General features: G+C 49.6%; 1 protein-coding gene across 1 annotated transcript; it reads left to right on the top strand.

Annotated features, from left to right (window-relative positions):
• The first annotated feature begins 6,547 nt into the window (after positions 1-6,547).
• REXO2 (RNA exonuclease 2) lies at positions 6,548-19,214 on the top strand. Its single transcript, XM_001513977.6, has 7 exons — positions 6,548-6,712; positions 10,862-10,945; positions 14,962-15,039; positions 16,200-16,311; positions 16,834-16,942; positions 17,794-17,847; positions 18,793-19,214. The coding sequence occupies exons 1-7, from the start codon at positions 6,563-6,565 to the stop codon at positions 18,920-18,922; spliced, it is 717 nt and encodes a 238-aa protein (XP_001514027.2). The 5' UTR covers positions 6,548-6,562; the 3' UTR covers positions 18,923-19,214.
• Positions 19,215-23,660: the final 4,446 nt, after the last annotated feature.

The raw sequence follows: 23,660 nt of genomic DNA, 5'->3' as shown, positions 1-23,660 counted from the left end.
CTGGGGTAGATTCAAGATGATCGGGTTGGACACAGTCCATGCTCCACATGGGGTTTTACAGCTGAGGTAACAGGCACAGAAAAGTGAAGTGACTTGTCCAAGGTCACACAGCAGGCACGTGACAAAACTGAGATTAGAACCTAGGTCTTTTTGACTCCCAGCTCCATGTTCTATCCACTAGGCCATGCTGCTTTTCTTTTGACTTCAGCTTTCAGAGAAGAGGGCATGCAGTTAATAATTGCATTTGTTTAGGGCCAAATTTGTGCCAAGCACTGCTTAACCGCTCAAGTAGATGCAATACAAATAGATCGGACACGCAACCTGTCCCCTCTGGGGCTCAGAGTTTAAGGGGGAAAGAAATATACATTTATGAGAAGCAACATGACCTAGTCGATAGAGCACAGGCCTGGGAGTCAGAAGGACCTGGGTTCTCCTCCCTGCTCTGCCACTTGTCCGCTGTGTGACCTTGGGCAAGTCGCTTCACTTCTCTGTACCTCAGTTACCTCATCTGTAAAGTGGGGATTAAGACCGTGAGCCCCATGTGGGACAGTGACCGTGTCCAACCTGATTAGCTTGTATCCACCCCAGCGCTAAATTCAACGTCTGGCAAATAGCTCCTAACAAATACCATGAAAAAAATATAGTTGTCCTTCACAATCAATTATATACTGAGTACCTACAGGGTGCGGAGTGTCATATTAAGCACTTTGGATCATCGTCATCAGTGGTATTTCACTGAATACTTATCGGGTGCAGAGCACTGTATCAAGCACTTAGGAAAATATAACAGTTGGTAAACATGTTCCCCGCTCATAATGAGTTTACAATCTAGAGAAGGAGGCAGAGAATAATATAAATAATTTATCATATATAATTTACAGATGTGTATATAAGTGCTGTGGGGTTGAGGGTGGGGCGAATATCAAATACTCAAAAGTCAAGCGCGTAAGCAGAGAAGACGTGAGAGCATAACAGAGCTGCTTGTAAAAGCAGCATGGCTCAGTGGAAAGAGCACGGGCCTGGGAATCAGAGGACCTGGCTTCTAATCCCGGCTCCGTCACTTGTCTGCTGCGTGACCTTGGGCAAATCATTTAACTTCTCCGTGCTTCAGTTACGTTATCTGTAAAATGGGAATTAAGACAGTGAGCTCTATGTGAGCCAGGGAGTGTGTTCAACCCAATTATCGTCATCTAACCCAGCACTTAGTACAGTGCCTGGCACATAATAAGTGCTTGACAAATACCACAATTATTATTATTCTTACTAGAGCTAGTAGATGATTAGAGAAGCATAATGGCTCAGTGGAAAGAGCCCGAGGTTGGGAGTCAGAGGTCATGGGTTCAAATTACCCTATTATTCATTTTATCATTACCCTATTCATTTTGTCATTACCCTATTCATTTTGTTAATGAAGTGTACATCGCCTTGATTCTATTTAGTTGCCATTGTTTTCGAGATGTTCTTCCCCTTGACTCTATTTATTGCCATTGTTCTTGTCCGTCTGTCTCCCCCGATTAGACCGTAAGCCCGTCAAACGGCAGGGACCGTCTCTATCTGTTGCCGACTTGTTCATTCCAAGCGCTTAGTACAGTGCTCTGCACATAGTAAGTGCTCAATAAATACTATTGAATGAATCCCAGCTCTGCCACTTAATAATAATGTTGGTATTTGTTAAGCACTTACTATGTGCAGAGCACTGTTCTAAGCGCTGGGGTAGACACATTCATTCATTCAATAGTATTTATTGAGCGCTTACTATGTGCAGAGCACTGTACTAAGCGCATGGGATGAACAAGTCGGCAACAGATAGAGACAGTCCCTGCCGTTTGACGGGCTTACGGTCTAATCGGGGGAGACGGACAGACAAGAACAATGGCACTAAACAGCGTCAAGGGGAAGAACATCTCGTAAAAACAATGGCAACTAAATAGAATCAAGGCGATGTACAATTCATTAACAAAATAAATAGGGTAACGAATCAGGTTGTCCCATGTGGGGCTCACAATCTTAATCCCCATTTTACAGATGAGGTAACTGAGGCCCAGAGAAGTGAAGTGACTTGCCCACAGTCAGACAGCTGACAAGTGGCAGGCCTGGGATTTGAACTCATGACCTCTAACTCCAAAGCCCATGCTCTTTCCACTGAGCCACACTGCTTCTCTTGTCAGCTGTGTGACTGTGGGCAAGTCACGTAACTTCTCTGGGCCTCAATTACCTCATCTGTAAAATGGGGATTAACTGTCAGCCTCAAGTGGGACAACCTGATGACCCTGTATCTACCCCAGCACTTAGAACGGTGCTGTGCACATAGTAAGCGCTTAACAAATACCAACATTATTATTATTATCCTTGCTGTCAAGGAGCTTACAGTCTAATGGGCCATCTGGAAATGAAACTCTTGCCATCAGTAAACCTTTTTTTCCACGGTTCAGGAAGATTCACCTGTAAAATTATCTTTGGTGCTTAGTGTGGTTCCTTTGGAAAGGGGAAGAAATAACGTTGGCTGAGATTTTCCTGGTTCTATGCATTCTCAAAAAAAGTTTTAGGTGTTAATCGACAACATGGGAAAATTGCAGCTGTATCCATTGCACTCTTTCCTCACAGCAGTGATACACATAATTGGTAATAAGCAAATACTGTCTCAGAAACTTATTTTGTTTTGAAACAGGCAAGGTGTAAATAGGTGTTTTTTTAAAACTCGTACTGGCCTATCTAATTAGGCACATCTGTCCATTAAAAACAAGATGGAAAAATCCCTGGTTTGTGTTATATCACTAAAGCTTTCGTTGTGCCTGCCTGCGGGAGTGCTCAGTAATGAGAGAAAATAATGTCCGACAGCATGTTGTAAGGTTCAGGGGTCCAGGAAAGGAAGGGAAGGGATGTTGTGCTGACTACAGTGCTTTGCACAAAGTAAGCGCTCCATAAATATGACAATGAAGAAATGAATGAGGCTCCCACTTAGGTCAGGTGTTGGGGCCTGACATCTTTTCCCCTTGCTCCATGTAGAACCCCAGCATCTGCTGGTCTCTCTGGGAAGCCCTGTGGCCTAATGGGTAGAACATGGGCCTGGGAGTCAAAAGGACCTGTGTTCTAATCCTAGCTCCGCCACCTGTCTGCTTTGTGCCCTTGGACAAGTCACTTAACTTCTCTGTGCCTCTTTTCATTCATTCATTCAATAGCATTTATTGAGCGCTTACTGTGTGCAGAGCACTGTACTAAGCGCTTGGAATGTACAAATCGGGAACAGATAGAGACAGTCCCTGCCCTTTGATGGGCTTACAGTCTGATCGGGGGAGACGGACAGACAAGAACAATAGCAATAAATAGAATCAAGGCAAGGGACATACTTCTTGTCCGGAAAGAAAGCGCACTCTAGTGCAGAAGACAGACATGAAAGTATTGGCAGAGGAAGCTAAATAAGTCATTGAACATACAAGGCCAGGCCCAAACTCATTCCTCCCTCCCTCAGCCTCTGTTATCTCATCTGGTAAAATGTGGATTAATAATAATAATAATAATAGTAATAATGTTGGTATTTGTTAAGCGCTTACTATGCTTAGAATTCCTTAACTCCCATTCTCTCCTAGACCCCCTCCAATCTGGCTTCCGTCCCCTCCACTCTACCGAGACTGCTCTCTCTAAGGTCACCCATGACCTCCTTCTTGCCAAATCCAATGGCTCCTACTCCATTCTGATCCTTCTTGACCTTTCTGCTGCCTTTGACACTGTCGACCATCCCCTCCTCCTCCATACCTTATCTCACCTCGGCTTCACGGACTCCGTCCTCTCCCGGTTCTCCTCTTACCTCTCTGGCCGGTCATTCTCGGTCTCCTTCGCTGGCGCCTCCTCCCCCTCCCATCCTTTAACTGTCGGAGTTCCTCAAGGGTCAGTTCTTGGCCCTCTTCCATTCTCCATTTACACTCACTCCCTCGGTGAACTCATCCGCTCTCACGGCTTCGACTACCATCTCTACGCAGATGACACGCAGATCTACATCTCCGCCCCTGTCCTCTCCCCCTCCCTTCGGGCTCGCATCTCCTCCCGCCTCCGGGACGTCTCCACCTGGATGTCGGCCCGCCACCTAAAACTCGACATGAGCGAGACTGAGCTCCTCATCTTCCCTCCCGAACCCGGTCCTCTCCCAGACTTCTCTATTACCGTGGATGGCACGACCATCCTTCCCGTCCCGCAGGCCCGCAATCTCGGTGTCATCCTTGACTCGTCTCTCTCGTTCACCCCACACATCCTATCCGTTACCGAGACCCGCCGGTTTCACCTCTACGATATCGCCAAGATCCGCCCTCTCCTCTCCACCCGGACGGCTACCTCACCGCTACGGGCTCTCGTCATATCCCGGCTAGACTACCGTGTCGGCCTTCTCTCCGACCTCCCTTCCTCCTCTCTCGCCCCGCTCCGGTCTATTCTTCACTCCGCTGCCCGGCTCATCTTCCTGCAGAAACGATCTGGGCATGTCACTCCCCTTCTCAAACAACTCCAGTAGTTGCCTATCGACCTCCGCTCCAAACAAAAACTCCTCACTCTAGGCTTCGAGGCGCTACATCACCTTGCCCCTTCCTACCTCTTCTCCCTTCTCTCTTTCTACCGCCCACCCCGCACGCTCCGCTCCTCTGCCGCCCACTCCTCACCATCCCTCGGTCTCGCCCGTCCCGCCGTCGACCCCCCGGGCCACGTCCTCCCGCGGTCCCGGAACGCCCTCCCTCCTCACCTCCGCCAAACTGATTCTCTTCCCCTCTTCAAAACCCTACTTAAAACTCACCTCCTCCAAGAGGCGTTCCCAGACTGAGCTCCTCTTCTCCCTCTACTCCCTCTGCTACCCCCGCTTCACCTCTCCGCAGCTAAACCCTCTTTTTCCCCTTTTCCCTCTGCTCCTCCACCTCTCCCTTCCCTTCCCCACAGCACTGTACTCGTCCGCTCGACTGTATATATTTCCATTGCCCTATTTATTTTGTTAATGAATTGTACATCGCCTTGATTTTATTTAGTTGCCATTGTTTTTACGAGATGTTCTTCCCCTCCACTCTATTTATTGCCATCGTTCTTGTCTGTCCATCTCCCCCGATTAGACTGTAAGCCCGTCAAACGGCAGGGACCGTCTCTATCTGTGCCAACTTGTTCATCCCAAGCGCTTAGTACAGTGCTCTGCACATAGTAAGCGCTCAATAAATACTATTGAATGAATGAATGAAAGGTCATGGGTTCTAATCTCGACTCCGCCACCTGTCAGTTGTGTGACTTTGGGCAAGTCGCTTAACTTCTCAGTGCCTCAGTGACCTCAGCTGTAAAATGGGGCCTCACATGGGACAACCTGATTATCCCGTATCTACCCCAGCGCTTAGAACAGTGCTTGGCACATAGTAAGCGCTTAATCAATACCAACATTATTATAGTTCAGTGGCTCAGTGGAAAAGAGTCTGGGCTTCGGAGTCAGAGGTCAAGAGTTCTCCTCCCTGCTCTGCCACTTGTCAGCTGTGTGACTGTGGGCAAGTCACTTCACTTCTCTGTGCCTCAGTTCCCTCATCTGTAAAATGGGGATTAACTGTGAGCCTCACGTGGGACAACCTGATTACCCTCTCTCTCCCCCAGCGCATAGAACAGTGCTCGGCACATAGTAAGCGCTTAACAAATACCAACATTATTATATCCCAGCTCTGCCACTTGTCAGCTGTGTGACTGTGGGCAAGTCACTTAACTTCTCCGGGCCTCAGTTCCCTCATCTGGAAAATGGGGATGAAGATTGCGTGCCTCACCTGGGACAACCCGATTCCCCTGTATCTCCCCCAGCACTTAGAACAGTGCTTGGCACATAGTAAGCGCTTAACAAATACCAACATTAAGCAGCGTGGCTCAGTGGAAAGAGCCTGGGCTTTGCAGTCAGAGATCATGGTGGCTCAGTGGAAAGAGCACGGGCTTTGGAGTCAGAGGTCATGGGTTCGAATCCCAGCTCTGCCACTTGTCAGCTGTGGGACTGTGGGCAAGTCACTTCACTTCTCTGGGCCTCAGTTACTTCATCTGTAAAATGGGGCTGAAGACTGCGAGCCCCACGTGGGACAACCTGATTCCCCTGTGTCTACCCCAGCGCTTAGAACAGTGCTCGGCATATAGTAAGCGCTTAACAAATACCAACATTATTATTAGATCATGGGTTCGAATCCCGGCTCTGCCACTTGTCAGCTGTGGGACTGTGGGCAAGTCGCTTCACTTCTCCGGGCCTCAGTTCCCTCATCTGTAAAATGGGGATTAAGACTGTGGACCGACTTGATTCCCCTGTGTCTCTGCACAGAGTAAGTGCTCTGCACATAGTAAGCGCTTAACAAATCCCAACATTATTACTGTTATTATAGTAAGCGCTCAATAAATACTATTGAATGACTGAGGGAGGCAGGACTACAACTCCCAGCGCGCCTTGCTCCGCGCCAGGGCGCCGAGGCGGGGCGGGGGTGCCGCACTGCCCCCTGGGACTTGTAGTTCCATTGCCGTTGCCGCCGTTTTGCGACATTTCGCGACGGCCGTCCGGCGGCGTCGGCGGCGCCGGGCCCGGGGGATGCGGAGCGGGAGCCTCAGCGCCTCGCTGCTGCGGGGGCCGAGCGGAGGCGGAGGCGGCGGGCGGCGCTGGGCCGGGGGCCTCCGCGGCGCCGCGGCCATGGCGGCCGGGGAGAGCATGGGCCAGAGGATGGTCTGGGTGGACCTGGAGGTCAGAGCGGACGCCCCGACACCGCGCCGGACGGTTGCGGGGGAGCCGGGGGGGGAGCGGGGGCGGCCGGTCCTGCGTGAAAGGGAGGCCTCGGAGGGGCCTCCACACTCCAACCACCCCCCTTGGGGGGCAGGGAATGGGTGCTTATTATAAAAGTTCTTGGTATTCCTTAAGCGCTTAGTACGACCTTTCGTTCAGGCGGATTTATTGAGCGCTTCCTACCTTCATTCATTCAATAGTATTTATCCAGCGCTTCCTATGTGCAGAGCACTGGACTGAGCGCTTGGAATGAACAAGTCGGCAACAGAGAGAGACCGTCCCTGCCCTCGGACGGGCTTAAGGTCTAATCGGGGGAGACGGACAGACGAGGACAATGGCAATAAATGTGCAGACCAACGGACTGAGCGCTTGGGAATGGACCATTCATTCATTCAATCGTATTTATTGTCTGCTTACTGTGTGCAGAGCACCGGGCTGAGCGCTGGAAATAGACAGTTCGTTCATTCAGTCGCATTTATTGAGCGCTTACAGTGTGGGGAGCCCCGGACTGAGCGCTGGGAATAAATCATTCATTCATTTAATAGTATTTATTGAGCGCTTACTAGGTGCAGAGCACCGGATTGAGCGCTTGGAAGGACCATTCATTCAGGCGTATTTATTGAGCGCTTACAGTGTGGGGAGCACCGGACTGAGCGCTGGGAATGGATCATTCGTTCATTTAATAGTATTTATTGAGCAATTACTAGGTGCAGAGCACCGGATTGAGCGCTTGGAAGGACCATTCATTCAGGCGTATTTATTGAGCGCTTACAGTGTGGGGAGCACCGGACTGAGCGCTGGGAATGGACCATTCATTCAATCGCATTTATTGAAAGCTTACTATGTGCAAAGCCCCGGACTGAGTGCTTGGAATGGACCATTTATTCATTTAATCGTATTTATTGAGCGCTTACTATGTGCAAAGCCCCGGACTGAGTGCTTGGAATGGACCATTTATTCATTTAATCGTATTTATTGAGCGCTTACTATGTGCAAAGCCCCGGACTGAGTGCTTGGAATGGACCATTTATTCATTTAATCGTATTTATTGAGCGCTTACTATGTGCAAAGCCCCGGACTGAGTGCTTGGAATGGACCATTTATTCATTTAATCGTATTTATTGAGCGCTTACTATGTGCAAAGCACCGGACTCAGTGCTTGGAATGGACCATTTATTCATTTAAGCGTATTTATTGAACACTTACTATGTGCAAAGCTCCGGACTGAATGCTTGGAATGGACCATTTATTCATTTAATCGTATTTATTGACTGCTTACTATGTGCAAAACACCGGACTGAGTGCTGGGAATGGACAATTCATTCATTCAATAGTATTTATTGTGTGCTTACTATGTGCAGAGCACCGGACTGGGTGCTTGGAATGGACCATTCATTCATTCATTAGGTCGTATTTATTGAGCGCTTACTGTGTGCAGAGCACCGGACTGAGCGCTGGGAATGGACAATTCATTCAGTAGTATTTATTGAATGCGTACTGGGTGCAAGGCACTGGACTGAGCGCTTAGGAATGGACCATTCATTCATTCAATAGTATTTATTGAGCGCTTACTGTGTGCAAAGCACCGGACTGAGCGCTTGGAATGGACAATTCATTCATTGTCATATTTATTGAGCGCTTACTGTGTGCAAAGCACTGGACTGAGCGCTTGGAATGGACAATTCGGCACAGATAGAGACAATCCCTGCCCAGCAACAGGCTCACAGTCTAGCACTGTTCTAAGCACTGGGGTAGATACGAGGTATTCAGGTTGTCCCACCTGGGGCTCACAGTCTCCATCCCCCTTTTATAGATGAGGGAACCGAGGCACAGAGAATAATAATAGTAACGATGGGTATTTGTGAAGCGCTTATTATGTGGCAAGCACTGTTCAAAGCACTGGGGTAGATGCAAGGTAATCAGGTTGTCCCACCTGGGGCTAACGGCCGTCATCCCCATTTTACCGATGAGGGAACTGAGATACAGAGAATGATAATAATAATGGTAATGATTGTGTAAGCGCTTACTACGTGCCAAGCAGTGTTCTAAATGCTGGGGTAGATACGAGGTAATCAGGTTGTCCCACTTGGGGCTCACAGTCGTCACCGCCATTTTACAGATGAGGGAACTGAGGCACAGAGGAGAATAATAATAATGATATTTGTTAAGAGCTTACTATGTGCCAAACACTGTTCCGAACGCTCCGGTAAATACAAGGTAGTCAGGTTGTCCCACGTGGGGCTCACGGTCTTAATCCCAGTTTTGCAGATGAGGGAACTGAGGCACAGAGAAGTTAAGTGACTTGCCCAAGATCATAAGAACCCATAACCTCTGACTCCCAAGCCCGGGCTTTTTCCGCTAAGCAACTCTGCTTCTGTGCTGTTGATTGTTGTATTGTCCTCTCCCCAGCGCTTAGTACAGATAATTGCTCTCCCCCACTTCAGAAGCAGCATGGCTCAGTGGAAAGAGCCCGGGCTTAGGAGTCAGAGGTCGTGGGTTCGAATCCCGGCTCCGCCACCTATCTGCTGTGTGACTTTGGGCGAGTCACTTCTCAGTGCCTCAGTGACCTCATCTGTAAAATGGGGATTAAGACTGTGAGCCTCACGTGGGACAACCTGATTAGCCTGTATCTACCCCAGCGCTTAGAACAGTGCTCCGCACATAGTAAGCACTTAAATACCACTATTATTATTATGATTATTCAATGCCTTATTGAAGGCACATCCCCTCCATGAAGCCTTCCTGACTGAGCCCTCCTCTCCTCCCACTCCCTTCTGCGCCACTCATACTCGCTCCTTCATTTATCCTCCCTCCTTTCCTCACAGCACAGATGTATATATCTGTATGTGTCTGTAATTTATCCATCTTCATATTAATGTCTTTCTCCCTCTCTAGACTTTGAGCTCATTGTGAGCAAGGGAATGTGTTTGATGTTATATTGTACTCTTCTTAGTACAGTGCTTTGCGCACAGTAAACACTCAATCAATATGATCCTCATTATTATTATTACAGCGCTCTGCCCACATTAAACGCTCAATAAATACGATTGAGTGGGTGAGGAGGCAGGTTACTTGGACACCTGGCTTAGGGGCTCATGCATTGGGAGGGGGACGGCGCTGGGTCGTGGGGTTCCCCTGGATAAGAGGGGATTTCCCCCTCACCTCCCTCAAGCGATCCAGCTTGACACTGTTTATTGCTGTATTGTACTGTCCCAAGCGCTTAGTACAGTGCTCTGCTCACAATAAGTGCTCAATAAATACAGTTGAACGAAATGAATGAATCAGAGCTCTGTCTGGAAGCAGCAGGGAGGTCGAGCTACCGTCTGACCCCTAACCATCCCATGGTGCCTGCAAGAGAGGGGTGGGTGGCCAGTGTCAGAGTCCCCCTTCCCCCCTTCCCACGAAGGGCACAGCCCAGACCCAAGAGTCCGTGTACTTTTTTTTTAAAAATGGTATTTGTTAAGCGCTTACTATGTGCCAAGAACTGGGGTCCATAATGAGAGATGAGAGGCGCTGGAAAGAAAGAAGGGAGAAAAAGATGAACTTGTAGAGAAGGGAAATAAAAGAGGGGAGGAGTGTGAGAGGAAGAATTATGGGAGGCTAGGAAGAAGAATTTAATCCCCATTTTACAACTGAGGAAACTGAGGCTCAGAGAATTTAAATGCCTTCACGTAGGACATAGTCCAGGTCCCGCAAGGGGGTTACAGTCTTAATTTTCATTTTACAGATGAGTTAACTGAAGTACAGAGAAGTTCATTCATTAAATCACATTTAATGAGTACTTACTGTATGCAAATCACCGTACTAAGTGCTTGGAAGAGTACGACATAACAATAAAAAGACATTCCCTGCCCATGTCGAGCTGATCCCACAGCAGACAAGTGGTGGAACCTGAATTAGAACCCAGGTCCTCTGACTCCCAGGCCCAGTCTCTTTCCACTAGGCCACGCTGCTTCTCAATTATCAGTCAACTAATCATTGGTATTTATCGAGCGCTTACTGTGTGCAGAGCACTGTACTAACCTCTTGGGAGAGTACGGTATAACAGAGTTGGTTGACACGTTCCCTGTATGTAACGGGTTTACAGTCTTGTTCTTTCCTTTGTTGCAGATGACCGGATTGGACATAGAGAAGGACCAGATCATTGAGATGGCTTGCCTTATAACCGACTCTGACCTGAACATTTTGGCCAAGGTAGGTGTTGTTAAGTTCAGTCGAGCGGTGCCCAGCCAACAATGCTTTCCGGTCGATTCATGAAATCTTTGGCTCGGTCGGGCAATCCGTGATTTCTGTCGAGTGCTTATTCATTCAGGCGTATTTATTGAACGCGTACTGTGTGCAGAACACTGTACTCAGCTCTTGGGAGAGTACAGTACAGCGGAGGTCGTAGACATGGTCCCTGCCCAAGATGAGCTTTCAGTTTAGAGAGGAAGCAGACATTAAAATAATCGATCAATGCTGTTTTAGTGCAAACTGTGCAGAACACTGTACTAAGCATTTGGGAGAGTACAATACAGTAGGGTCGGTAGACACATTCCCTGCCCGCAAGGAATTTACAATCTAGTGTCGGGGGTGAAGCAGACATTAATATAAATAAATGAATTGTGGACGTAAGTGCTGCTGGCCCGACGGTGGGTTACAGATCCAAGTACACAAGAGGTGCAGAAGGGAGAGAGAGAAGGGAAACTGAGGGCTTAAGGAAGGTGTGACGTCATTTTAGTAAGGCTTTGAAGTCGGGGGAGAGGTGATTCGTCTTTTATGAAGAGGGTGTAAGACTTCCAAATGACTTTTTTTAACCAACCCACAAAGTTAAATAACCTGTGTGGAACATTTTGGATATTCAGGAGATAGAATATTATAATAACCCCCTAGATCAGGTGGTTGGGCAAAACTCCCTGACTTTAGCTGGGCTCTAGCTGCCTTCGTAACCACTGGGAAGCACTAGAGCAGTTAATCAATCAGTCAATTATCAATGGTAGTTATTAAAAAACGAGTGTAAAAAACTCCGTTAAACATTTGGCTGAGTGCAGCAAAAGGAAAACACACATTCCTGCTCTTTAGGAGCTTAATGGGGTGGGGTTTTTTTGTCCTTTTTTAGTGGTATTTTTTAACGGTCAAGTTATCAAAAATGGTGTTGCGTTAACCGTGGTTTCAGGAGAACAGCAAGGCCTGGTGGAAACAGCATCTGGTTTCTAATAGCAGCTCCGCTGCGTATCTGCTTTGTGACCTTGGGCAAAGTGCTTAACTTCTGTGCCTCCTTTTCCTCATCTGAAAGTGGGGACTTAAATACATTGTCTCCTTTCCCCTTAGATTGTCAGCCTTATTTGGGACAAGGTCTGCGTCTGTCCTTGTATCTACGCCGGCTCTAAGCACAGCGTTTTTTTAAAAATGGTATTTGCTAAGCAAAAACTATGCACCAAATACTGGACTGAGTGCTGGAATAAATGCAAGCTCTTCAGGTTGGACACAGTCCGTGTCCCACCTGGGGCTCAGTCTCCCCATTTTACAGATGAGGAAACTGAGTCAATCTGTTGTATTTATCGAGTGCTTACCATGTGCAGAACACTGCACTAAGCGGTTGGGAGAGTGCGGTATTACAATTAATAGACCCATACCCTGCACCACAACAAGCTTACAGTCTAGAGGCCCAGATAAGCTAAGTGACTTTGCCAAGGTCGCCCAACAGGCAAGTGCTGGAGCTGGGATTAAAGCCAAAGTCTCCTGACTCCCAAGCCTGTGCTCTTACTGCTAGGCCACACTGCTTGTCTTGTTAAAGTGAGAGGTAACATTTGGATCATTGGTGAGATTCCACCGTTGATTGAGTTGTTTGCTAAATTCCAGGAACGTGGCGCACTTTAATAAAAATAATGTTGGTATATGTTAAGCACTTACTATGTGCCAAGCACTGTTCTAAGTGCTGGGGTAGATACAAGGCAATCAGGTTGTCCCACATAGAGCTCAGAGCCTTAATCCCCATTTTACAGATGAGGTAACTGAGGCACAGAGAAATGAAGTGACTCACCCAAGGTCACACAGCTGACAAGTGGCAGAGCCGGGAGTAGAACCCACGACCTCTGACTCCCAAGCCCGGGCTCCTTCCATAGAGCCACGCTGATTCCCCATTTTACATTTTGAGGGTCAGGGTCAACTTGGTACAGGGGCTCTGGGCTTTTGGGGAGAGAGTGGAAGAAATGGGGGAGAGAGCGAGCAAAGGGTAGAGGGACAGGATGAAAGGAAAAGGTCAGGAGAGAGAGGAAGGTAAGAAAGTTCTTGACTCTCTTACATCTGTTGTAATCAGTCATCAGCAATGCCATTCTTTGAGCACTTACTGTGTGCGGAGCACTGTACTAAGCGCTTCCTTCCCAAAGTCTCTTAGGCCTCAAGTCTCCTAGGAGACCGAGGCTCACGTGTCGTTTTCGACAGGAGGCCCCATTCTCATCATCAGTGAACTTCGGGATGGAGCCCCCCCTCAGGAATGACTAAGGAGCCTTGATCTCGGACTTCGTACAGGTTCCATAGTGCAGTGCCCAGTACCCAGTGGGCTGCTGCCCTTCTCCTCCTCCTCTTTCTTCTCTTCATCCTCCTCCCCGCCCTCCTCCTCCTCTCGTCTTCCTTCTCGCCCTCCTTCTCATCCTCCTCCTCTTCCTCCTCCTCCTGCACGGCCTAGCTCATCGCCACTGGGCTGCCGGCCTGGACCAGAGCCTGCTCTTGTCCCCAGACCCAGTGTCAGCGGGGGCAGGCCGACCCTTCCGTGCCCCGACCGCCACCCGCTGCTGCCATCAGTGCTCACGGCGCCGCCTTTCCCGCCCGGAGCCCCGCTCACCCACGGCAGCTCCGGCTATCCCGCTCCGCCTGCCAGGCCGTTGCTGATTACCAGTGGTGATAGCGGGCAGATGGTGCCCTGGGCAGGGCCCGGGAGCGGCCTCGGCCTCACCCTGCACCCCGGTGAGGACGACGGGAACCCCACGGACGTCTGGGCTGGGCCAGGGCCCGCATCTCTCCCTACGAGGGGCTGGGGGAGACAAGAAGTGGAGCCTTCATTTCAGCTTCACTTTTAGCTCCTTTTGGCTCCAAGGGGTCGGGGCGGGCTCCACTGGGGGTGGGGAAGCTGATGGGGCAGAGCCTCCATCCCACAGTGGAGTGGAAGTCCACAAACTGAATTCATTGGTGATTCTTTCAGAGGGAAAGATGGGCCTTTTGGTTATTGACTGAGACCCTGCAGAACCAACCCCGAAGGCTTTGGGCGGTCACCCTCTGTGAGGCCGTACTTATTGTTCACAAATGTAAAGCTGTTGAGAGGCATAATAATAATAATAATAATGATTGTATTTGTTAAGCACTTACTATGTGCCAAGCACTGTTCTAGGCACCGGGGGAGATACAAGGTCATCAGGTTGTCCCATGTGGGGCTCATAGTCTTGATCGCCATTTTACAGATAAGGTAACTGAGGCACAGAGAAGTTAAGTGACTTGCCCAGGGTCACACAGCTGACAGGTGGCGGAGTTGGGATTAGAACCCACAACCTCCGACTCCCAAGCCCGTGCTCTTTCCACCTGATGATTAATTAATTGATTGACTCCTGACTCCAGGGGAGCTACCGCCTGAGCCTGGGGTTACATTTTCCGTGTAGCTTGTGGACTCCTCCCCCAGCGATCCCAGACAGCGAAGCGAGCACCCTGATTCTCACCCCCTCTGTAATGGCAGGGTCCCCCTTGGATGGTCCCAGGACCCTCCCTCCTTCCTCCTTCTGCAGACTGTAAGTTAATTGTGGGCCGGGAATGTATCTGTTAATAGTGTACTCTCCCAAATGCTTAGTACAGTGCCCTGCACACAGAATGCACTCAATAAATACAGTCGACTGGCCGACTGACTCCGAAGACCGTGGGCTGCTATCGGTTCCCCCATCTGTTCTCCTCAGAAAACCCCTGGAAGATGAGCCAAGGGCAGATCCCTGTCTATAAATGGGGAAACGGAGGGACAGGGAGGCGGTTACGGTGGCCCAAGGGGCAGCGCCCAAGCTGAAACAACCGCTCGGCTCCCCGGTCTCCCCGCTCAGTTCCCCACCCAGCCTTTCTGCAAGCTTTCAGGCCGTCGTCCTGTTGGAGCGGGAGGCCAGGAAGCAGAAGCTTGGATTCCGTCCCCTTCCCGCCTCAACCCGAATCTATTCCCCGGCCTCTGTCGATGACCACTTTCTTTTCTCCCCCCACAGGGTCCTAACCTGATCATAAAACAGCCCGATGAGTTGCTGGACAGCATGTCCGAGTGGTGCAAGGAACATCATGGGAAGGTAACAGTACCCACCGTGGGGAAACCTGTTTGGCGTAGACCGTGGGTGACCTTGTTACTCAGGTCTTGGGTCCTATGTCCTCGTTGGAGAATCGAGCTGAGGTCTTGCCAGCTCCCGGTGGTGTTTTTCTTCCTGGCGGGCACTTGAGATCAGTTCTCCGTCTTCTCCTCCATTTGGCCTAACTCTAGCACGTCGTGAGCTCTTGAGCTTTGCATCAGTCAGGCTCGAGGAGACAAGTCGGTTTTTGTTGGTGGTGGTGGTATTTCTTAAGCACTTCCTATGTACCAGCCACTCTACTAAGCGCTGGGGTGGTTACACGCTAATCAGGCTGGACACGGTCCATGTCCTACTTGGGGCTCGTGGTCTTAATCCCTGTTTTCCAGATGAGGGAACTGAGGCCCCCAGAAGCAAAGTGACATTCCCAGGTCACACAGCAGACAAGTGGCAGAGCTGGGCTTAGAACCCAGGTTCTTTTGTGACTCCCAGGTCCGGGCTCTACCCATTAGGCCATGCTGCTTCTCTTTCCTCTTAATTTCAGCTTTTAGAGAAGAGGGCCGGCAGTTAATAATTATTTGTCTAGGGCGTCCTGGGTGCCACACACGGCTAGTCACTGGAGTAGATGCAACACAAGTAAATAAGAAACAGATCCTGTCCCATATGGGGCTCACCGTTAAAGCGGGAGGGGAAAAAAGGCCTTTAATCACCATTTCATCAGCGAGAAAGCAGAGGCCCTGAGAAGTAAAAGTGACTCGCCCGGGTTCCCTCACTGAGCTTGGGGCGCAGCTGGGATTAGAACCCAGGTGTGTCCCACTCCCAATCTTGTGTTCTATCCATTAGCCACTCTACTTCTCTGCTTCTGACTCCTGTGACTTTAGTCATGGCATTTGGCTTCCAGGAGGAGCAGTGGAAACACTCCGACCATTCTCAGGCCCTTATTTGTCACCCGTGAATTGGAAGTGGTTCATTAATGCTAATATCAACCGACGATTTAAAAACAAGAGAGTAAGGGTGGACAGATTTGTGAGCTTTGCCCTTTTCGGAGCCGAAGTTTCCTTTTTCACTATTTTTCTGAGCTCTCGCCGGGCGCCTTGGGAAACCTGACTTCATACGTTTTCATATGTTTTTGGTTGGTGGGGGCGGGGTGGGGCTGTGTCTTTCAGTCCGGTCTGACCAAAGCCGTGAAGGAGAGCACCATTACCCTGCAGCAGGCAGAGTACGAATTTCTGTCCTTTGTCCGCCAACAGACACCTCCCGGGCTCTGCCCGCTTGCAGGTAAAGCCCAACCCCCACCGGGTATCTGTTCGCCGCTCCCCGCTGGATAAAATGACCCACTAGATTGCAGGTTCAGAAATTGGCCAGGCACAACCCCGCCCCTCAGTAGCTAGTCCAACCAGTGGTACTTATTGAGCGCTTACTGTGTGCAGGAGCACTGTACTAAGCGTTAGAGCGTTTGAGATTCGTTCCCTGTCTGCAAGGAGCTCACAGTCTAGAGGGGGAGCCAGATATTACTAGGTAGTTCAGAACCTGGGCATATGGAAAGGGTATCTCAGGTGGGAGAACCAGATTTCCGGCCCGGAACTTCGGAGGAGCTCGGTTTCCCGCAGTGAGCTCTGATGCAATGAAATCCGATTTTGTAATGTCGAAGTGTTTGAAGAAGCCACCTTTCCCTTTGGCTCATCTCCATTTTGGGTAGAGGCTCCCGGTTCCACTGATTTTCCCTTGCCCCCCACTCCCTTCACCCCGTCCTGCCCCAACCACGAGGTACCTATTGTGTCGATGCTTGGGTCCCCGTAGGAAACTCCGTTCACGCCGATAAGAAGTTCCTCGACAAGTACATGCCCCAGTTCATGAAGCACCTGCATTATAGGATCATCGACGTGAGCACTGTGAAAGAGCTGTGCAGGTAAGGCCAGGGCCCGGGGGGCCAGATGGGGTCGGAGGAGCTCGCCCCGTGTGATGGGGCGTTATTCACGGGTAGGGGACGGGGATAGTTGCCCTGAATGCGGCGAACGGAAGGGCCGCACTAGGATTTCCTCCCGCTCGTTCCGTTGGGCGGGCCGAAGGCGGAACGCTCGATGCGAGCCTCGAAGCTCGAGCTTGAGCCAGGTGAACCGTGAGCCCCGTGGGGAGCAAGGACTATGTCCACCCTGATTAACCTCTGTCTCCTCTAGTGCTTAGCACATAGTAGGTGCTGAACAAATGCCACGTCTTATGCTGTGGAGTCGTTTCCGACCCATAGCGACTCCGTGGACACACCTCTCCCAGAACGCCCCACTCTTCTGCGATTGTTCCGGTAGTGAATCCTTGGAGTTTTCCACAGTTGTTATTCTTATTAGAAGTCCGCAGCCGGGGGTTGCGGTGTTTATCAGTCCCTTCCTGCATGCCGGAGGGCCTGGCAGACACAAGATTGTAGTCGGATTGGACGCAGTCCCTGCTCTCTACGGAGCTCCCGATCTGTGGTGAGAGCCGATATCTTATCCCCATTTTACAGCCGAGGACAGGCCCAGAGGCACCAAATGGACTTGTCTAAGATCACCTAGTCCGTCATCACCAGTGTATCTTCTCCTTCCTAAAGTCCCTCTGGGTAAATTGAAAGGGGGAAGGGAGGATGTTGACTCCAAAAGGGTTCAGATTCCAGATTCCTTTGCCAGGAAGAGATCCTGCCATTTACGATCGCTTGAGGGGAGCCCCTTTTTAACTCCCCATGGTACGTGAGAACATTGTGGTTGAAAATTCCGTTTCTGTTGCGGGTAGACGCTGGTATCCGGAAGACTATGAATTCGCACAGAAGAAGACCGCTTCTCACAGGTGAGTCCTCAGCTTTTTGGTCCCGGCAGGCAGGCCGTCAGTCGGTGGTCTTGAGCGCTCGCTATGCACTGTACTAAGTGCTCGGGAGAGTAGAGTACAACAGAGTTGTCCCCTGTCTCTGAGGAGTTTACAGTCTGTGAGGGAGACACGTTAAAATAAATCTCATTCATTGGTTCAGCCGTATTTTTTTGAGCGCTTACTGTATGCAGAGCACTGTACTAAGCGCTTGGATTCTACAATTCGGCAACAGATAGAGGCAATCCCTGCCCAACCACGGGCTCACAGTCTAAAAGGGGGAGGCAGACAACAAAACAGAAGTGCTAAGGGACTGAAGGTGGAGCAAATATCAGTCACTTCACCCCAAGAGCCACAGAACCACAGGATGAATGGTTAGTCCCACTCTGTTCTCCAAAACCAAGCCGGAGGGGCCGACAGAGAAAGTTCCAGATGTGGAGGTGAGCGAGGAAATTGCTCCAAGAGTCTTCCATTACTTTCTGAAGTGGGAAGACACGTGACCCACTTGTTGGAGGCTGGGAGACATCTAAGGTTCTGATCCTCTGCTTTCATTTTCTTCTTCATTTCCGTCTCTTCGAATAGATCTGTGGCCTTGAAGTGAGTTTAGGACCCGATTTTTAACATCAGTCAGTCTGGTGTTTATTGAGCACTGACTGTGTGCAGAGCACTGAACTAAGTTCTTGGGAGAGTACACTGTATAACTGTATACTGTTTTGTTGCTGAATTGTACTTTCCAAGGGCTCAGTACAGTGCTTTGCACAGAGTCAGCACTCAATAAATATGACTGAATGAATAACAGACCCATTTCCTTCCCACAATGAGCTTACTTGACCGTATTCAGTGCTGCTAGGCTCCCCCAAATTCTGGGCCCCTCTTGCATCTCTGTCAGGGCTTTGGGGCATCCCTTAAACCTGAGAAATTCCATTTCAGGGCCTTGGATGACATCAGTGAAAGCATCAAAGAACTCCAGTTTTACCGAAACAGCATCTTCAAGAGGAAAACAGAGGAGAAGAAAAGGAAAATCATAGAAAATGGAGAAAACGAGAAGACAGCGAGTTGATGCCACCTCTTCCCAGGCTGGGCCGCTCCCAGAATGCGATATCGGGATTATTTTGGACAGCGGCACCTTAAAGTTAGGATGCAGTTTGTTGGAGCAGGTTTGAGTCTGTGCTCCCCATTTTTCTTCCTCCCCCTCCCCACCGCCTTCCCATTTTAGTTTAAATCTCAGAAGCTCTTTTCTATGGAAGTATCGGGACACTTCCTCTGCTTGGTACCTGTGTGTATCTGCTTTTAGGCCAAAATCCTTTGTTTTGTTAAAAAAAAAAAAAGATAAAACTAGTATTGAAATGCAAGCTGCTGTTTATGCCTCTATTTATTGGGTGCTTACTGTGTACAGAGCACTGTACTAAGCTCTGGGGAGAGCACAAAACAACAATAATCCTTGCCCACAATGAGCTTAGAGTTTAGTAGTAGTAAACTTTTGGGGTGGGGACTTCCTGGGCTTGGTACCCACTGTGTGCCACACAAGCTCAGATCAGGAAGTTGGTCCTGAACCCCAAGAAACCCAGCTCAGAGAGTAGCTAATAAACCAGTGGTATTTACTGAGTGCTTACTGAGTACAGAGGACTGTACTAAGTGCTTGGAGGAGGATAGAGGATGGCCATGGTCTAGGTCTATTGGGCATGTCCCATCACCCCTTCTGCAGAAGTGAATTCACTTATTCAATTGTATTTGAGTACTTACTATGTGCAAAACACTACTTCCTGACCCTGCCTGCCTGTCCATCAAGAGGATAGTGAAAAGGCATCTACAGACCCTTGTTTTATGTGCTCCCTCCCCACCCCCAATCCCATCCTAAACCCATTCGTTGATAATTGGAGCTGATTTTCAGAAACCAACTCAGAGTCAGAGGACCTGACTTCTAATCCCAGCTCTGCTGATTATCCGCTGCGTGACCTTGTGCATGTCACTTAACTTCTCTGGGCCCCAGTTCCCTCATCTGTAAAATGAGGATCAAGACGGAGCCTTATTTAGGACAAGTACTATATCCAACCTGATTATCGCATATCTTCCTCAGCTCTTGAGTACAGTGCCTGATACCAAGTAAGCTTAACAAATACCATTTTCATAAAAATGAGGAGCTGATAATAAGATGGTATTGTTGAGCACTTACTATGTGCCAAACACTGTTCTAAGCACTGGGGCAGATTCAAGGTAAATGGGTTGTCCCACTTGGCACTTGCAGTCTTAATCCCCATTTTACAGATGAGGTAACAGGCACATAAAAGTGACTTGCTCAAAGTCACAGAGCCGATAAGTGGCGGAGCAGGATTAGAACCCATGACCTCTGACTGCCAAGCCCGTGCTCTTTCCACTAAGCCACACCGTTTCTCACCGTGTTCCATCATTGAGGCGGGGCTCAATGATGCCTTTAAAATGCACCATCTCCCTTGAGTATAGCCAACATCAACAGCTTAATACTGAGACATGGAGACATTGGGGTCAAGGAAGAGAATGAAAGCTATTCGGTCTGTAATGCTCCTCAGGGATTTGATCACTTAGGAAGTTTTAATGGGAACCATCCCATGGTTGTCTGTTGCCTGGGTGCTTGCCCTGGATAGGGCCCAATTCCTGATTTCCAAGGATGACTTAATTAAAAAGCAAGTGCGGAGAGGCCCTGGCGGAGAGAATTAATTTAGCGGTGAGCCCTGCCGCCTAAAGTACCCTGTCTGATTTCAGCAAAATCTAGCCTGTCGCAGTACTTACCATTCATTGTGGTGAAAGCATGTTGATTTAATTCATTCATTCAATCGTATTTATTGAGCACTTACTGTGTGCAGAGCACTGTACTAAGCACTTGGAAAGTACCATTTGGCAAGAGGTAGAGGCAATCCCTACCCAACAACAGGCTCACGTTCTAGAAGGGGTAGACAGACAATAAAGCAAAACAAGACAGGCATCGATACCATCAAAGCAGATATATAAAATAGATATATACACATCATTAATAAAATAGAGTAATAAATATGTACAAACATACACAAGTACTGTGGGGTGGGGAAGGGGGTAGAGCAGAGGGAGTAGGAGTGATGGGGAGGGGAGGAGGAGCAGAGGAAAGGGGGGGGCTCAGTCTGTGAAAGCCTCCTGGAGGAGGTGAGCTCTCAATATGATTTTGAAGAGAGGAAGAGAGCAAGTTTGGCGGATGTGAGGAGGGAGGGCGTTCCAGGCCAGAGGGAGGATGTGGGCCAGGGGTCGATGACAGGACAGGTGAGAATGAGGCATAGTGAGTAGGTTAGCAGCTGAGGAGTGGAATGTGCGGGCTGGGGTGGAGGAGAGAAGGGAAGTGAGGAGGGGGCAAGGTGATGGAGAACTTTGAAGCCAATAGTGAGGCGTTTTTGTTTCCTATGAAGGTTGATTGGCAACCACTGGAGATTTTTGAGAAGGAAGGTGAGATGAGCAGGTTTTGGTGACGGATTGGATGTGTGGGGCGAATGAGAGTGGTGTCAAGGATGACACCAAGGTTGCGGGCCTGTGAGATGGGAAGGATGGTAGTGCCGTCCACAGTAACGGGAAAGGCAGGGAGAGGATGATTTGGGAGGGAAGATAAGGACATGTCTTGGACATGTTGAGTTTTGGGTGGTGGGTGGATATCCAGGTGGAGATGACCTGAAAGCAGGAGGAAAATCGAGCCTGGAGGGAGGGAGAGAGAACCAGGGAGGAGATGAAGATTTGTGTGTCATCTGCGTAGAGATGATGGTTGAAGCAGTGGGAGCGAATGAGTTCACCAAGGGAGTGAGTATGGATGGAGAACAGAAGGAGACCAAGAAATGACCCTTGAGGCACCCCTACAGTTAGGGGATGGGAGGGGGAGAAGGAGCCCACGAAGGAGACTGAGAATGAATGGCCAGAGAGATAAGAAGAGAACCAGGAGAAGACGGAGTCCATGAAGCCAAGGTTGGATAACGTGTTGAGGAGAAGGGGATGGTCGACAGTGTCAAAGGCAGCTGAGAGGTGGAGTAGGATTAGGATAGAGTAGGAGCCATTGGATTTGGGAAGAAGGAGGTCATAGGTGACCTTTGGGAGGGCGGTTTCGGTGGAGTGGAGGGGACGGAAGCCGGATTGAAGCGGGTCCAGGAGAGAGTTGGAGGAGAGGAATTCGAGCCAGCGAGTGTAGACGACTCACTCTAGGAGTTTGGAAAGGAAGGTAGGAAGGAGATAAGGCGATAACTAGAAGGGGCAGTGTGATCAAGAGAGGGTTTTTTTAGGATGGGGAGACGTGGGCATGTTTGAAGGCAGAGGGGAAGGAGCTGTTTGAGAGTGAGCAGTTGAAGATGAAAGTTAAGGAGGGGAGGAGAGAAGGGGTGAGAGTTTTTATAAGATGAGAAGGAATAGGGTCTGAAGCACAGTTGGAGGGGGTGGCACTTGAGAGGAGGAAGGAGATCTCCTCTAAAGATATTGCTGGGAAGGATGGGAAAGTAGAGGAGGGGGTCAAGAGTGGGGGAGGATGGAGAAGGGGGAGGGGTGACTTTGGGGAGCTTAGACCTGATGGTGTTCATTTTCCTAATGAAGTAGGTGGCCAGATAGTTCGGGGGGAAGGATGGAGGAGGGAGAGGGACAGAGGCCTGAAGAGGGAGTTAAATGTCCGGAACAGCTGACGGAGGTGATGGGCGTGGGTGTCAATAAGGGAAGAAAAATAGTTATGCCTGGCAGAGGAGAGAGCAGATTTAAGGCAGGAAAGGATAAATTCAAAATGAACAAGTTTGGCTTGGTGTTTAGATTTTCACCAGCAGCATTTAGCATTTCGAGCATAAGAGCGAAGGAGGCGGACAGTGGTGGTGATCCAGGATTGTGGGTTAGTGGAGCGAGATCAACGAAGGGAAAGTGGAGTGAGCGAGGTGAGTTGAGTAGAGAGGGTGGAGTTGAGCGCAGTAATCTGGTCAGCAAGAGTGGGTAGAGAGGATAGGGAGGCAAGGTGGGGTGTGATGTGCTGAGAGATAAGGATGGGGTCAAGAGAGCATAGGTCTCTGTGAGGGAGTAATACAGATTTACAGTGGGGAGGAGTGTGAGAGAGGAGGCAGGTGAGAAGGTTATGGTCAGAGAGGGATTTCAGAGTTGGTGAGGATGGAGATAGTGCAGTGGTAAGAGATGATGAGATCGGGGGGGTGTCCAAGTTGGTGAGTGGGCGAGGTGGGGTGGAGCAGGAGGTTGGCAGAGTCAAGAAGTGATAGGAGGTGGGTGGCAGAGGAGTCACCAAGTACATCCATGTGGATGTTGAAGTCTCCGAGGATCAGAGTGGGCATGGAAAGAGAAGGAAGGGGAGAAAAGGGTCAAAATGGTTAAAGAAGTTGGAGGTGGGACCAGGGGGCGGTAGATGATGGCTACAGGAATCTGGAGGGGGTGGAAGAGGCAGATGATATGGGCTTCAAAGGAGAGGAAGGAAAGGGAGAGGAGGAATAGTGCAAAAGCAGCATTGGGGTGCGAGAAGGAAGCCGGCACCTCCTCCTTTCCCAGTGAGTCTGGGAGAGTGGGAGAAGAAGAAGCCTCTGCTGGGAAGAACAGCAGAAGAGACTCTGTCATCCAGATTGAGCTAGGTCTCAGTGAGGGCGAGGAGGAGGAGCGAGCGGGAAAGGAACAGGTCAAAGATGAAAGGGAGCTTACCTTTAATGGAGTGGGGGTTCCATAGGCCACACTGGGCAGCAGCTGTGGAGGGAGGGCAGAGAGGAGGAAGGGTGAGGGTTGTGGGGAGCATTTACATGGGAATGAGTTGGCGGGGGCTTGGGCGGGGAGAGAGGGATGAG

Source organism: Ornithorhynchus anatinus, chromosome 11 (assembly GCF_004115215.2).
Source record: "Ornithorhynchus anatinus isolate Pmale09 chromosome 11, mOrnAna1.pri.v4, whole genome shotgun sequence".
Lineage (NCBI taxonomy): Eukaryota > Metazoa > Chordata > Mammalia > Monotremata > Ornithorhynchidae > Ornithorhynchus > Ornithorhynchus anatinus.
This window is presented reverse-complemented; position numbering and strand designations above follow the sequence as displayed.

What these genes read in the sequence shown, in the direction of transcription:
- REXO2 (XM_001513977.6), top strand. Translation starts at nt 6,563, where the DNA reads ATGCGGAGCGGGAGCCTCAGCGCCTCGCTGCTGCGGGGGCCGAGCGGA. An exon ending in CGGGCTCTGCCCGCTTGCAG is followed by an intron (nt 16,312 to 16,833) that starts GTAAAGCCCAAC and finishes GGGTCCCCGTAG; the next exon opens with GAAACTCCGTTCACGCCGAT. An exon ending in AAGAAGACCGCTTCTCACAG is followed by an intron (nt 17,848 to 18,792) that starts GTGAGTCCTCAG and finishes ATTCCATTTCAG; the next exon opens with GGCCTTGGATGACATCAGTG.